General features: G+C 46.7%; 1 protein-coding gene across 5 annotated transcripts in view; it reads right to left on the reverse strand.

Moving 5' to 3' along the window:
- WDTC1 (WD and tetratricopeptide repeats 1) overlaps positions 1 to 16,629 on the reverse strand; it is a 62,958-nt gene that overhangs the window by 4,802 nt on the left and 41,527 nt on the right. For 3 of the 5 annotated variants that reach the window (XM_072827607.1, XM_072827604.1, XM_072827606.1), the window contains exons 4-13: positions 16,160 to 16,206; positions 15,648 to 15,759; positions 12,781 to 12,968; positions 9,558 to 9,740; positions 8,718 to 8,812; positions 8,157 to 8,272; positions 6,560 to 6,635; positions 5,860 to 5,968; positions 4,758 to 4,931; positions 1,414 to 1,649 (exon numbers count right to left, since the gene is read on the reverse strand). In XM_072827607.1, the coding sequence (XP_072683708.1) occupies positions 1,414 to 1,649; positions 4,758 to 4,931; positions 5,860 to 5,968; positions 6,560 to 6,635; positions 8,157 to 8,272; positions 8,718 to 8,812; positions 9,558 to 9,740; positions 12,781 to 12,968; positions 15,648 to 15,759; positions 16,160 to 16,206 (1,336 nt within the window). The remainder of the gene's footprint in view (positions 1 to 1,413; positions 1,650 to 4,757; positions 4,932 to 5,859; positions 5,969 to 6,559; positions 6,636 to 8,156; positions 8,273 to 8,717; positions 8,813 to 9,557; positions 9,741 to 12,780; positions 12,969 to 15,647; positions 15,760 to 16,159; positions 16,207 to 16,629) is intronic. The other 2 variants (XM_072827608.1, XM_072827605.1) reach the window with 1 other exon arrangement.

Raw genomic sequence — 16,629 nt, forward strand, 5'->3', positions numbered from 1 at the left:
CTGGAAAGCTGAGAATGACTGTGAGGAAGAAGCATCTTTGGACAGAGCCCTTGAGGATGTTCAAGAGGGGACCTCAGATGCTAGGAGGGCCTTGGCTCAGGTCCCTGAAAAATGTCTGAAAGCCCCAAGGATGCAGAGGCCCGCAGTCTGTTTCTGTGGAGGTGAGAGGCAGGGAGGAGAAGGTGAAGCACTACCGAGAGCCTTGAAGGGGAGATTTTTCTAAATAGATCCATGGCTCTGAAGGCAGTAAGGTCCAAGCCCTTCCTCGTTGGAAGACAAGTTACAGATCCTAACTGAGGCACTGACTGGTTAAGAGCCTTGGGTAAAATCACAACAGTTTTCTCAGTGCCTTAAAAGTGCCTTGGTTCTGCCTGCCTCCAGGCCTTTGCATGTGCTGGTCCCGAGACCAGGAAGTCTTCACCTCCCACAGCTACTTTTAATCTAGTTACCTCTTCTCCCTCATCCTCGAGATCTCAGGTTAAATGTCTCCTCCTCTAGAACCCCAGCCTGATACCAAGCCCTGCCCCATGCACCCATACCATATCGGGTCCCCATGGCACTCATCACACTCTGTTTCTCCTCCATCGCTTGGTTCCTTCACTAGAGCTGTAAACTCCATGAATACAGAAATCTCATCTGACTTGTTCACAGCTGTACTCCCAGGACCCAGCACAGTGCCTAGCACATGGTAGATGCTTGATAACTACTCAAACAAATGAATCAATCGCACGGTTAGTAAACTGCATAGGAGAGATGAGGATCCATGTCTGCCTCCAGTGAGTTCACATTTCACCACAAATACCCAGCTCACTCTCCAATGCTACTGAGGTGAGCTAGACAGGGCTTTTGAATGCTCTCTGTGCAGGTAAGGCAGTGGGTTCAGGGAGGCTGCGCTTCACCCAAGATCACATAATTACCACACGGCAGAGCCGAAGTTGGAACCCAAGGTTTTACACCACATGCATGAGGTATTTCTACTGCGCTATGCTGCTGCCTCTGTTGCAAGTGTGCAAACTGGAATGAGTGCAACCCCCAGCTGCTGCCTCTTACTCAGATGTCCAATGGAACGGCCAAGGCCCTATCTGTGAGCAGGTTGAGCAGGCCCAGCTGGAGCTACATAGATGGCCTGAGCTGAGCTTTTCCCTGTCCTGAGTTCCAGGCATTATACCAGGTGCTTTAAGCACGCTATTGCTAATCCTCCACAGAAACTCTGAATGGGAGGTACTATCACTCCCCCTTTACAGATGAGGAAACTGAGTCTCAGAGAGACCAAGTGACTGTTCCAAAGCCACATGATTTCTGAATCAACACCTGAATCCAGGCGTTACTGATCTCAGAACTATGTCCTCTCTAGCATGTCACATAGGACCTCAAATAGAAAGTGACAGTAACCCCTCCTCAGTGCCCACTCACCACCATCATTTTTGGAGAAGAGGGCTGCCGTGATGTCTCGGCCCAATGCGTCACAAGCGCTGCTGTGGGCCTGTTCCGGGAACTTCCCTTTGAAGTCATCCAGGCACTCCAGGGCCTCAGCCACATACTTGAGCTCAAAGAGGCAGCGGGCCAGGCGAAAGTGTGCCTTCAGGTGGCATGGGTTTAGGGAGATGGCCTTGAGGCAGTCCCTCAGGGCATCGTAGTGGTCACCATCCCTGGGAAGGCAGGGGAGTGTGGCTTGGAGGTGGGGCCACATAGCAAGCAAGGAATCCACTCAGTTTCTTCTGCTTCCTGTGGCCACCTCCACCCACCTCTGATGGATCTCAGGGAGAAGGTAGTTGGGGATGGAAAGAACTCTAGCTCAGCCCAGGCCTTGATCCCCAGGAGACAGAGTATGTTAAGGAGATAAGTCAGGAACCCTGAAGTCATGGTGGGGATGGCGGATGGGGGTAGGGGTGGGGTGGGTGGTGGGTGGTGGTGGTGGTTTGTGTGTACTCTTGGGGGGGAAAGCAGTGTCAGGCTGCCCTCTGCTGGGCACAGAGTGCAACTGTGCACTGGCTCATCCCAGGCACCCGCAGCTCTCTGCAGCAGAAGGCCTGGCATCTTGCCCATCTCAGGCTCCCCAAGCCCTCCTTTTCTTTTCCTCCAACTACCTCCTCAAATCCCCCCGGCTGGTCTTCAAAGCCATGGCCAAGGCAGGGGGCCCTCAAGGACAGTTCTGTGGTCTGGGGAAGCCAGAAGTGCCAGGCTGGGGACTCAGGGTCTGATCAGCAGGCAGCAAGCCCTCAGCCAGACCCCCCTCTGTCCTGGCTGACTGATCCACAGCAGCTGTGGCCTCTACCTCCCGGGGCTGAAGGATGGGGACTGACAGACTGGCAGAGTCAGCTCTCTGAAAGCTGATGGCAAAGGGGGGTGGGCACGCCAGGAGCTCCAAATCATCCCCACTCACTTCTTCAACCTCCCATAGCATGGTCGAAGGGAAGTGGGGATGGTTTTGTGGGGAGAGTGAGTGGGGAGGGGCCAAAGGAAAGTCTCTTGCTCTCCCACCCTATGCCAGAATATAGAATACACTCCCCAGCACCTCTCATCTGTTCCCACCTGTCATTTGGAGAGCCAGAGAGGTCATAAGAACCACTTCTCCTTCGGTAACTGTTTTGGTTTTTTTTTTTCCTTTCCCTGCTGAGCTGAGATGGGCCTAGGACCCAACTGTGCCAAGCAGCACTCTCCAGGGTTGATGTTCCTTCCACCAACATAGAGCTCACAACCCTCCTGCATAGGGCCAAAGCAGGCCCGACAGGGAAAATGCCCTCCTGACCCTCCTCTCCTACAGCACTCAGAGGGAGCATTCAGCCCTTGCAGCAGCCATGCCCACTTAGACAACAAGCAGCTCACCAGTGTGGGAGCAGGCAGGGGACAGAGTGCTTTGAAGGCATGGCCTGCGTCAGAACGACTGGCTGTGATGAAGGAGCAGGCACTGTTTAGAAACCCAATTACCACCTGCAAAGTGCCCCTCAGAGCTCCTGGAGAGAGCCAGACAGAGACCAACCAGGAGCCAGGGGGTGACAGCTCCCACTGCATCCAGGAGCAGATGGCAGCCCTGGAGAGACAGGCCTGGGACAGAATGTGACATTCTAGGGGTCACTGGCAGGCATGTGGGGATGGGGAGAACAGGCTGGCCCCAGGGCTCACCCATCCAGACTCACTGCCAGATCAATCTCCCTGAAAGGACAGCCCTCAGCACATCCCTCTCCTGCTCAAAACTCCTCAGTAGCTGCCCATCATCCCACTGAATCCAGGCCAAAACGCCACCGCTCTGCATTCCAAGTCCTTCCCAGGCCGGCCCCAGGCTACCTCACAGACTCATCTCCTGCCAGTCCCTTCCAGAACCCTCTGCTCCAGCCAAATGGATTTGTTGTTCTGCAAACAAGCTCTTCAGTCAGTCCCCCACCCCCACGCCTTTGTTCACACCATTCATCTTCCTGGGAATGTCCTTCCCTGTAATCCCCTCCTCCTTTTCATTTCCTTGCCTAAGCCTGCCCACACTTAAAGCCCAGACACCTCATCTTCCTGACATTTCCCTGACCCCAGCTAAAGTGACCTAACTTTTCTTGATGCCCACAGCGCTTCACCTGATCACTCAAAGACATTGCTTCCTGCCTCTTTGATGACGAACCATGATGTCTTTGTCCTCCGTCCAAAGGCTGGGCACTCTGGAACACAGGAACTCAAAGTGAAGAACTTTGTGTCCCTGGTCTCTAGTGCATAGTAGGAATTCAGAGAACATGTCAAGGGCACCCATGGATTGGGAAATCATTAGCCACTCTTAGCAAGAATGTAGGAGTGAAACAGCTCTCAGTCTAAAGCCTGGATGAGGACACTGTATTCTACCCAACTCCTGGGACAGAGAGGCAAAACACATCAGGATGGCCCCCAAACCATCACCTCCTGGGTTGGGTTGCCATCTGAGCCTTTGGCAAACTCTTGATGCCTAAGCTAAGGCCTATGGGGGTAGCATCTTCCCAAACCCCCATCTACCATCCTGCTGACTTGGGTGGGTTTCTTAAGCTTCCCTCTCTGGCCTGCCTTGTTGCAGCCAGACGATGGCACACCAGCTGGCCTGTCTGTCTGGGCAGAGCCGACGGATGCCAGACGGAGCAGAAATGGCTGTGGGCCCAGCTCTATCCATCTCCAGTCCTGGCCTCGGCTGGGGGATGGGGTCTGCCCGCCTGCTTGCCTGCTGGTGCTGCAGGCAGAAGGGCTGAGAGACCTGATGGTCTCCAAAGATAGCGGGTTCTTCAGGATATGGACCCACCCTTTTACCACCAGCCATTATGACCCAGCATGACCCACAGCCAGCTTTAGATCCCTGGTATCTTGTTTGTGCTTGGTCCAGTGGTCTAAGAGCATAGGGAAGCAGGCCCCAAGGTCAAGGAGCTGCAGAATCAGATAGATACCACCTCAATTCACCAAATGCCTCTTTTCTATCTAACAAGAATTCCACTGCTCCTTCATAGTCCAATTCAAGGCACAATTATGCAGCAATTGGGATTAATCATTCTCTTCAAATCCTACTTGCCCAGTGACCACATCATTTTATAACAAAATACTGTGTTGAAGCTACTTTTGAACATGTCCTACTTCATTATGAGCTTCCTTGGTGCTTGAGACTTCCTGACTTCCAGTCTGGAGGTGGGGAGGAGAAGCCTGAGGCTAAGGAGCCCTAAGAGGCAGTGGCATGCCACTGCCACCTTCCCTGGAGGCCTCGGCAACTTGGCTCCACCAGGCCCCGTCTTCATCCCTCATCCTGGCCAGAGTCCACTCACCACTTGCGCTTCATGTAGGCAGCAGCTCGGTTCCCATAGAGCATGGCATTATGAGGGGCCCTCTGCACGGCCTTGCTGTAAAGCTGAATGGCCTGGGTCCACTGCTGGCAGGCAAAGGCCTCGTTGGCTTGCTGTTTCACACGCTCCAAGTATGGGGGCAGCTCTACCTGGGGGCTATGGGGAAGGAGAGCCAAGTCAGGCCAGCCAAAGAAGGTCAGAGAAGTCTGCAGCCTTGCCTGAAGGGCACCCATATTTTCTTGGTCTGTGAGATCTCCATCATCATTTAGAAGAGGGGACCACTCCTATCCTTGGCCTGGATTACTGTAATAGGTAGTGGGCACAGTCCAGATACACTGAACCAGTGAAAAAAAATCAGAGAAACAGAAATGAAGCTATCACAGACAGGTTAAAGGCAATTTTGTGTAAACTCTACAATTGTAAACTCTACAACCAACATGGGGCTCAAACTCATGACCCCAAGATCAAGCGCTGCATGCTCCACTAACTGAGCTATCCAGGTACCCCAAGAGCGATTCTACTCTATTTCCCAAAGGCAATTCTTAATCAAATTCCTGGGCATGACAGTAGCTAGCCACCTGCCTCCACACTGAGATGAACCTTATGACCACCCAAGTTCCTCCCATGGATCTATAGAGACATCTGTTTCTCTCAAAGCTCAGAGGATTTGAGCACCTCTGTATCTACAGTCCAGCATTGGGCCTGGCAGTGAACAGAAACCAAAAGATGGTATGGGACAAAGAAAAATATAATAGGGGAGGTCCATCTGTGTGGAACACCTTTAAGAGAGAGCTCAGTACTAAGAGGCAGCTGGCCCCCGGTTCCTGACCTAGCTACTGATACCAAGGGACTGAAGCTTCAGTTTGAGCATGACTGGAATCCTACCAGGGAGGAACAGTATTGGAAACACTAGCCATATCCAGAAATACTCCATTACTCCATTATAACCCTTGCCCCAGCCCCTCAAACTCTGAGGTGTGTGCCTGGATGCTTTACAGGACATGCTCTTTTCTCCAATTCTATGGTAAGGTACCATAAGGTGTAATTGGGACTGAGAGGGCTGGACAAGTCAGTCTGGCCTCACCTGACATGTCCCCTATTCTCTGGCAGCCGGAAGCCGTTGCTGTGAAGGTGCAGGCCATTGGACACACCGTTGGATACACCATTGGTGGACATCTTGCCATTCTGAACTTCTGGCAGGGGTGGGGAGAAAGGAACAGCAACAACTTAAGAGAAAGTCCTCATTTCTCCTCAGCAGCGTTCCAGCTTCCATCACAGGACCTGATGGTTCCACTGTGGGCCATTCTCCCGGGGTTAGATCCATTCCCAGAAAGCAAGTTCTGACACGCAGGCAAATGCATAAAGAAAAGCCTGTGCGCCCTCTGCTGGTTGGAGAGGGACACAGCTTCAACATGACATTACACTTAGCTGGGGGTTGGGGAGGGAGAAGTAGAGGTGCCTAAATCAACAGTAAGGCTCAGAGAGGAGTCAGTGAGGAGACTGATCCAGGATGAGAAAGGAAGGGCAACTACTTCAGGTCCTCAAGAGACAAATAAACTGCTTTTTGAGAAGGAAGTGAAAAGGACCATGATGCCAACCTCTTTGATGGATCTCTCTGGCCTACTGTTATCTTCCTTCTTACTGTACAGAAGAATGTTCTTTCAGGGAATCTACTCCTTTTGGTGGATCACAGCCACAGTACAAGAGAAGAGGCAGCTTTCTCAGCAGAGGTGACACACATTCAAGCTCCCAGCAGAGATACCCTATCCCAAGAAATAACTTACCCCCTGAGGAGTGGCATTTTCGAGGCAGGAGGAAGGTATATGGCCGCTGCTTATAAGTCAGGTCAAACAAATAGACCTAGAGAGGAAGGGTCAAGAAAAGAGACAGAGACCATGAGGTAAGAATGTGGCTAGCTATGAGCAAGGCCTTGGTGGCTTGATGGCTCTCAGGAACACAGTGGGTGTTGAGGAGGGAGCCATCAAGCAAGGCCAGGAGAGGTTCCTATGGAGCAAACCTCAGATAGGAAAATATTCCCAGTTCCTGGCCCTTAGGGTAGACTGCTTAAAACACTGCCATTAATTAGAATCACATGTTTAAGTTGGAAAGGTCCTCAGAGGTCACAAAGCCAAATGTCTCACTTTACAGATGGGAAAACTGAAGCCTCAGAGAAGGGAAGCAATTTGCCCAAATTAACACTGCTACTTACTTATCTCAGCAAACATTATCTATTATATTATTATCTGTTATACTATTAGTATAATATATCTATTATAGCATCTATAGTATCTATTATAGTATATCTATTATACTAATAATAATATATCTATTATACTATTATCTATTATAACATTTATTGAATTCTTACTTTGCTTTAGAAACTTTGCAAACTGTTTTATATGATTTATCTCATTTCATCCTAGAAACCACCCCATAGAGAGGTACTACTATTTTTTTATTTTATTGTTTTTAATAATCTCTACACCCAACATGGGATCCAAACTCACAACCCCAGGGACCAAGAATTGCATGCTCTTCTGACTGAGACAACCAGGTGCCCTAAGAATTGCTATTATTATCACCTCCTTTATAGAGGAAGAAATACAGGCTCAGACTTTACTTACCCAGGGCCATAAAAACAACATGTAGCACAGCGAGGACCCAAAACCAAGTCTGTCTGGCTCCAAACCACTCTGCTAGACTGCCTCTCTACTCATCCTTAGGTTACCTTTAGGCCAGGTGATGGCTCAGCAATCTGAAGTCAGAACTATATTCTGAACTCAGGTGCTCGCCTGTTCTCTATCCCAGTTCTTTGGTACATAACCCATCTTGCCTTGTAATGTCATCAACTGGTTCGCTTGTCATGTTTCCCCTGTCAACCTGGGCTGGATCATAGTTCACATTTGTTTCCTTCATGTTTATAATAATGCTAGTCCCACAGTAAGTACTCAGTGAATGTATGCAGAATAAATGGATTTGAGCAAGGCTTACTAAATATCCTGAGAATATGCAAACAGTAACCTGCCATAATCAAGGAACACTCCTACAGCTGGCCCTAACCCACAGCCTGGCTCTGAGCCCCAGGATTTTCTCCTAGGAAAAAAGATGAGGAAATTGAGGCTCAGAAGAATGAAGACACTTGTTCAAATTCACAGTACAGAGAAGATAGATCCTGTCAGTTCTAAAGCTTAAGAAAAAGCCAAGGCCAGGGCACTTCTCTAGGAATTCCAATGATGCCTTATTGCTCCTACATTTCACCATAAAGTCATTTACAATAAGGCTGTTGCTTCTTGTCTGCCTCATGGTAGTGGAAGTGAGAAATAAGACCTGGCTACTGAATATGGGTGGTGGAGCAAAGCCACCCTGGGCAGCCATACATACCTGCTCCCCTCCCATGTTGACCAGCAGCTCTGTGCCATTGGGGCTGAAGGTCACATAGGTGGCAACCAGCACTCGCAGACGGTTGTTGTAATCAGGCAGCTTCACTGGCAGGTGACCTGTGGGGAACAGCTTAGTTATCCTAATTGAGCTTCTCCATCTCCCCCCAGAGGGGCAGGGGATTGTATGAAGCCAACCATATCAATAATGGTAGCAATTATATTCATCATAAAAGCAGCTTCAAGTGTTGAACACTTACTAGATGCACTAGGCTAATTGCTTTTTATTTTTATTTTTTTATTTTTTTGCTAATTGCTTTTTAAATACTCTATCTCATTTAATCATTATGATGCCATTTTATGGAAAAGAAATTAAGATTTATAAAGGGTAATGGTTTGCCAAAGGTCACAGTATGGCTGGTCAATGACAGTCAGGATTAAAGCCCACATCTGCCTTACTCTAAAACCCTTGCTCTTGACCACCATGCCATGCGTCTCCTGTACCACCCCAGAGAGAGTCAGCACCCAGCCAAGAATTTGGGGCCAGAGCTGTACTCAGTCCTACCTGCCACGTAATACTGGGCTGCACCATCCGGAAGGGGCTTCTGCCGGTCACAGAAGGTGTGGACACCTGCTGAAGGGCTCTGCTTCATGCTCTTCCTGGTGGGAAGGCAAAGCATATAGATTATAACCCCTAGCACTACCCCTGGCTGGATCAGACCACAATCCCTAAAAGAAAACCTAAATGAGTATCTCTGAAAGGAGGTAACTTTCTTCCTTACCTCAGCAACCCCAAAGGTTCACCAACTAGATAGCCATGGCCACATACATTACAGTGCTTTACAAGTAGGTCCTGTCCATTGTCTTGGTCTTCATGACCACCCTATCATCCCCATTTTACAGATGATGAAGGTAGGGGTCAAGGTCCACTCCAGGTCATCTAGTGTGTGAGGAGCAGCAGTGGTTGCCCAAACCCACAAATGAAAGTAAAGCAGGCCAGACATCCCTGTGTCTGTCCCAGGAGTCAAGTGAAAACCCAAGCTAGCAGAGCAGGTCTGGGACTTATGTGGAGGTTCTGAGTATATTCTACGTTTGTTTTAAAAAAAAAAAAAAAGAATAAAAAAATTAAATTTTCTAAAAAAGAATTACAAGATTATAACTCTGTACAAATAGAGTAAAAGAACAAGCAGAAAATATTATACACAGTGATTTCTTTCAGGTGGTGGACTACGGGTAGTTTCTTTATTATACTTCCCATATTTTCCAAAACAAGTATGGATTACATTTTTTTTTTTTAAATCACAAAATTTAAAAAACCTACCTCAAAAAGAAGAGGGCATGGCAACGAGGGAAAGGGGCAGCAGGTTCCCAGGGACTTGCCCAGGGGAGGCCGAACTATTCATACCTGTGGTTATGGATCATGCGAATGTCATAGAGCCTCACAAAGGGCCCACTGGCCCCTACTGCCAGGCAGTTGTTGTCCTGGGGGTTGACAGTGAGGCACTTGGCCTCCACCAGCTGGCCACAGTACTCTGTCAGGTCAATCAGCACTTCTGAGTGTTTGCTGTTCTCCCGAAGGTCATACTGGCTGTGAGAGAGGACAGTGTTAGGGGGTGGGGGTTGGGTCCTCCTGTGAGGCAAGGTAGAAGCTAATGCCTTGTTATATAAAGCAACTGAGAGTGGCTTTGACCTGTTCCTTAATAATAAGAATGGCAAAAACCATTCCTATTTCTTTTTCTTTTTAAAATATTTTATTTTTAAGTAATATCTACACCCAGTGTGGGGCTTGAACGCATTACCCTGATACCAAAGTTGCAAACTCCTCCAACTGAGCCAGCCAGATGCCCTGAAAAACCACTCCCACTTCTTGAGTGCTCACTGTAGGCCAGGCACCTGAAATAGGCTTCTCACACAATCTGTCTTATTCTTCATATAACTACTGAAGGTAAATATTACTGTACTGTTTTTTTTAACAGGTATCAGTGATATCGCTATTAAATACTATTACTCTTGATTAATAAGAGTGAGAAATTGCTTTGTGTCCAGTACTGTCCCTAAGTGTTGTGCATGGCTTATCTAATTAAATCCTTCCACCATCCCCAGGTACCATTAGAACACTGAGGCTGAAGGCAGGTAAAGAGCCTATCTGGGATGACACTGCCAATAAGTGTGAAGCTGTGATAGTGCAGAGCTGGCGAGACAGCCTTTAACCACTTGGCTCTTCTCCTTAACTCTACTTTTAATCTAATTTCTTACAAGAAACAGAAGAAGTATAGAGGTGACAGAAAAAAGAATCTAGAGGTCACCTAAGAGTTATCTAGAAACAGTGCGCCAAGACAACTCTGAATCCCACTCAGGCGGTAAAGGTCATGCCAGACATCCCGGGCAGTAACACGCCCCTCAGTGCAGTTTGGGGGACTGTTGTGCTGTCAACAATGGCACAGAGAAAGAGGGGGGATGTCCCCTGTATGCTCACTCACCTCCTGCCTAGACATTGGCAATAATCTCTACCCTGTCCACCTTACCTTTCTAAGCTAATCTCACTAGATTACTTTTCCTAAAATACTGGTTTTGTTATATCACTCTCCTGCTCAAAAAACTGCAGATTCCCCAATACTTCTAGGATGAGTTTATTGTTAGTTTATTTTTACCAAACTCCTCAGTCTGTTTTCCAAGACCTGATTTCATACCAGTCTTATTCCTCAGTTTTCTGTGTCAATTACAACTATCCCCTATGTGGCCTATCTACCCCTGCCTTTATAAACTCTGCTTAAGTTGGGGAGGCCACTCTGCTTTTCCTTGCCCATGCAAATCCTGTCTATTCTGGAAGGCCCAGTGTATGCTCACATTCTACTAGGACACCTTCCCTGATTGTGCCTTTGCTTAAGTGCTTAGGCTCCAACTCAAATGCTTAGCTTCTACCTGCATCCCTGGCACACAGTAATTAGTCAAGGTCAACAAGAGTAACATGGAGTTGCATCTGTCATCACCAAGCGCTTTCTTTCTTCCAAGTACTATCCTAAGGTTTTCACAGGCATTATCTCTATTTTATTCTATTTTATTTTATTAATAAATTTATTTTTTATTGGTGTTCAATTTACCAACATACAGAATAACACCCAGTGCTCATCTGTCAAGTGCCCCCCCCAGTGCCCGTCACCCATTCACCCCCACCTCCTGCCTTCCTCCCCTTCCATCACCCCTAGTTCGCTTCCCAGAGTTAGGAGTCTTTATGTTCTGTCTCCCTTTCTGATATTTCCCACACATTTCTTCTCCCTTCCCTTATATTCCCTTTCGTTATTATTTATATTCCCCAAATGAATGAGAACATATAATGTTTGTCCTTCTCTGATTGACTTACTTCACTCAGCCATTATCTCAATTTTAATACTCAGGCCAGCAAGGGGGAGAATATAATTCCCATTATACATGAATAAACTAAGATTCAGGGGGTAAAGTGACTTGCCCCAAACACTGAGTGACAGAGGTAGGACTTGATCCCAGGTCTGTCTGACATCAGTGCCCTGCTTCTAACTGCTGTTTATGAATGATTTACATATCTCTCCACCATTGTAACAGGGAAGAGGGCATAAAGTCCTATAAGATCTAAAGGGAAGGGATCCCTGAGTGGCGCAGCGGTTTGGCGCCTGCCTTTGGCCCAGGGCGTGATCCTGGAGACCCGGGATCGAATCCCACATCAGGCTCCCGGTGCATGGAGCCTGCTTTTCCCTCTGCCTGTGTCTCTGCCTCTCTCTCTCTCTGTGACTATCATAAATAAATAAAAATTAAAAAAATTAAAAAAAAGATCTAAAGGGAAGCGTTAAAGCAGGTTGGGGAGATAAAAGTTCTAAGGTCACCTCTGAAGAAAGGAGTTAAAGGGCATTGAGACCATTTTAGGATGAAGGGAAGTAGAGGCAAAGGTGTGACAATCCAGGCCACTGCAAAGGGAGAAAGCCCACTTTACCATTTCTGGCTGGCTATCTCTCCCTTCTCACACATACGCTCACTGATCAACTATTCGAGAGAAGTGTCAAGCATCTTTATGTGGCAGGCACTGTGCTGGGTTCTAAGGACACAACCAGGGACAAGAGACAGGTGGAGTGCTCTGACAGTTCACTGTTTGGTGAGTGATACAGACAAGAAGAAAACCAACAAGTAAATAAAATAAGAGAACTACGGATGGTAATTAGAGTGATAGAGGATATAATTAGGGTGCTGAGACAGAATAATGGAAGGGGGTCCTACTTCAGACAGGATAGTCAGAGAAGGTGCTTCTGAGGTGGTGATTCTTAAGGTGATCTCAGGGTGAGAAAATCAAACACTGAAAAAACTGAGGACAGAGGAAACCACATGGAGGGAAAGCAAGTGTGAAAGCCCGGAGGAAGCAGACTCTGTGCTGGTGAGAGCAGGCCGGCAGGCCTGGATATAGTGTAGGAGAGGGGAAGATGAGAGCAGGACAAGCAAATGTTCACAGACAAGTGCCCTGGGCAGACAAGTGAGGCTGGAACTCTGCTGAAGGGAAGGAACGAGGCCTGTAGAAGGAAGCAGCAGGGACAGATGGGATAGGGGAGCCAACATGCAGTGGAACCAGGAAGGCACAGGCCCCGCTTCATCCCTCAGGCCCTTACCGGATAAGCCCATCCTCAGCAGCACTCCAGAATGTGTTGGGCCACATGGGCGCTGTGGCAATGCGTTTCACCCGGTTTGTGTGGTCTCCAAACATGTGGATTGTTTCCTTTACTGTCAGGTCGTGGACATGCACTTTGGAGTCGGCTGCCCCCGTGATCAAGATTCGGTCCCCAGCATGAGGCAGGAACTGCTCCAGAAAGATTGAAGAAGAGATTGGCAGGTAGTGGGGGTAGGGCTGGCCAGGAAAGAAGACTAGCCTGGATGTTAGCACTCTCTTTTCTTCATATCAGGTAAGAAAATGAGCCCATCTAAGACAGTCCACTAAGAAAACTGGATCTCAAGAATCAGCCCATAGGCCTACAGGTCAAAATTGGGGCATACACCTTTACTTTGCTGGAGTAGTCCTGATATGCTAAACTGACTACCTAAGGAATCCCTTTCCTTTGATTCTTCCCCAGGTAAGAGCTGAGTGGATGCTAATCATGGCTGTTACCATTTACTAAGCATTTACCATGTGCTAGACACCTGGGCAGGTACCATATCTTATTCATATTTAAAATAACCCCTTAAAATTGAGGTTCAGCACTAACACTGGGTTAACTCAAGTCTGTCTGATTCCCATATGCACACTACCTTATGAGGACTTTTTGATAAACTGAGGATTCTGTAATAAATTATCTTTAAAATGAAAAGGACTTCCAGTGTTTTAAGAAGGAAGTAGTATTTTAAGTTGGCTTCAAATATTTCTGGAGAATAATCTGGCAATAGGTAATAAAATAAAAACTGTTTCTATTTTTCGACCCCAAAGTTCCACTCCCAAGAAATAATTCTATTAGAAAAAAGGGACCTGTGCAGAAATGCTCAGTGGCCCTCCTCATAATAACAAATACTGGAAATGGCTCAAATGTTGGACTCTAGGGAAAGATTGAGCATCAGGAGACAACATCTCCATGTAGCTATTATAAAGAATGAGAACCCCGCCATTCAGATGAAGTTGAGAACAAAATATTCCAGATGACATGTGATAAGAACAAAACAGCCATAAGCATAGCTTTGAACAGTAATTTTACAAAAGTGTGCAGTTCTGTCACCTAGCTTTGAGAAGAAAAAATTTAGGTGTGGTGTTAGTTAACTTTTTCCTCTTTTTCTTGAGTTCAAAAAATTTAATTATCTTCTTTCTTAATTGAAAAGTTTCTTCCTACCCAAAATAAGGCTGAATGGGTGCTGGGGGTAGGGCATTATTCTGCACTTAAGGAGCTCAAGTCCTACTTAACTGTTCACAAAAGAACAACAATACACTCTTTCCACATACCATTCTCTAATGGATCACCAGGGCAAGGGATAGATGAAATAGATGGAATTTAATCATTTTCAGGGGCAACTAGTAGTCTTTAATCCTGTCTGGAGACAGCATATACCTCATGCACAACAGAAATGAACAGGTGAGCTCTTGAGGGCTAGAGCCACACTCATCACACACTGTAGTTGCCACCAGGGGGAGCTTGTGGGTTAAATAAAATTGTGTGTAGTGCTACTTACTATCTAGAGAGAAGAATCCTTTTCTACACTTGAATGGAAGAGGAGGCTGAGGGTCTGTGAATATAAGTGCCTTGCCCTAACTATTAGCGAGTATCAAGACCACTGTCAAATTCTGGTTTCCGAACTCAACATTTTGTGCTGTATGATGCCAAACTGATGGCACAGGTCCCTTTCCCAGATCCCACCCCCTGGATTCAAATTGAATCTAACACTTTTCAGGAGGCAGAAAACAGTCCCTGCTTGCCATGCAAGAGGTGAGTCAGCATTGTTCTGTCTCTAAAATTGCAGAAAATCATCTAGGATTGGTCCCTGGAACAGGAGGTGAAAATCAGAGCTTAGGAAGGAGGCAGGGTTTAGGGAGATACGTAGGTTCTCCGCTCTCAAATCTACCTTCTTCATGTATCTTGTAATTCTTCTTGATATTAATTAGGAAAATATTTCTTAGATTAGTGAGGCTTTCCAAAAGACAGCCTCATTCTCACATACATCCATTATAGAATTTCAGAGCTGGAAAGGTCCTTAAAGGTCGTTTCCTCCAACCTTATACCTGGCAGATAAAGTTCCCAGTGTGGAGAGTACCTCAGTGCTTGGACATTTCCTGCATTCTCAAAGGGTCCATTCTACCTTTTCCAAATTGCTCTAGCATTAGACAGTTCTCTCCTTCATCTGGTCCACATTTGCTCCTGTGGACTTGAGTCACTAATCTCACATCTGTTCTCTGGGACCAAAAGGCAGAAGTTTCATGTCACTTCCACTTACAAGGCTTCAGAGGTCTGAAGACACTTCTAAGTCCTATTCCCAATTCTCCTTCGCTCAACTTCCACCAACGAGTCAGTAGCCCAAATGTAGAATAGCTAAAAGCACCTGTGCCAGGTGCCTTTTTACAATCATCTCCTTGAACTATAATATTAAGCCTATGGATTGCTGCTTCCCTTTTAAAATTAAATGATTTATTTACTCATTTATTCATGAATCTTGGGGTTTTTCCTAAGTTAACTTCCTATTTACAGATGAGTAAAGGGGCTTGCCTAGGTCACACAGCTTCTAAGAGGCAGAGAAGTCTTTCTGCTATCTAAGTTCATGCTTGGAACCATACCACATACCATCACCACTCAAATAAATGTAAATTCACCTAGAGCTGGCCTTGTGGCTCTATGTAAGGAAGCAGAACATGTAAAAGAGATGGGGTTCCAGGAATCATAGTCAGATGCTCAGATCACAAAGGTGTCTGTGACCCCAGGGGGAACATGGGACACCAATGGGCAAATACAACCATGTGCACAGCCTAGTCACACCTTGTACTTGCTCTGTGCCTTATCCTGCTCACCTTGACAGAGAAGATATTTGCTGTGTGTCCCGTGTGCATGGAGAGCAGCTTCTTGTGGTGCAGAGGGTCCCACACAATCGTGTGCTGGTCATCGGAACCAGAGGCAAGCAAACTGCAAGCATAATGAGGGGTTCTGACCTCTCAAGTTCCAAGGCTCCATTCCTTTACCCCACATTCCCTATTCATAGGGAATGAAGCCACATAGAGCACGACAAACAGGAGATATCACAGAATTCAAGGTTATCTTGTAAACATTACTTGAGTTTCTTCTATTTTGTCCTAAGGGTTTCTCATTATTCCTTAAGTGCCCTAGGTTATCAGAAAAGCAGGGTTTGGGCAGTTATCCAATTCATCATTCAACTCTGTGTTGATAATGATGGACTAAACTGAAGTATACAGAAAAGTGCATCAGTCTCTCTTCCTTAGTTCTACTGAGGAGGAGGAAAGTTTCCCCTCTCAGCCTCCTCACTCCCATCTCCAGAACCTTCTGAGGTGCACTAGTTCATACTCACTCTCCTTTTTCATTCCATTCCAGACAGTTGACACATCCTGAGTGACCCTGGGGGAATAAACGGAAAGGAACAAGAAGAGAGCCAGTTAGAGGTTCTTCTGGGGGAACACAACACCGAAAAGAACTAAACAGGCAAGCTGGCCTTTCCATCATCCATGTTTTCCTGGTGCATGTGAGTGACTAGATTTGAATTAAATTGCCTGGAATCTTACAATATATAACCTACTTTCATAATCACAATCTCACTTAATACTGAACCCCTGATGGGCAGCCCTGGTGGCTCAGCGGTTTAGCGCTACCTATAGCCTAGGAGTCCCACGTCAGGCTCCCTGTGTAGAGCCTGCTTCTCCCTCTGCCTGGGTCTCTGACTCTCTATCTCTCTGTGTCTCTCATGAATAAATAAATAAAATCTTAAAAAAAATACTGAACCCCTGAGCCTTTTATTTAATATTTAAATTTATTTTTTATTTT

This window comes from Canis lupus, chromosome 5, assembly GCF_048164855.1.
Source record: "Canis lupus baileyi chromosome 5, mCanLup2.hap1, whole genome shotgun sequence".
Lineage (NCBI taxonomy): Eukaryota > Metazoa > Chordata > Mammalia > Carnivora > Canidae > Canis > Canis lupus.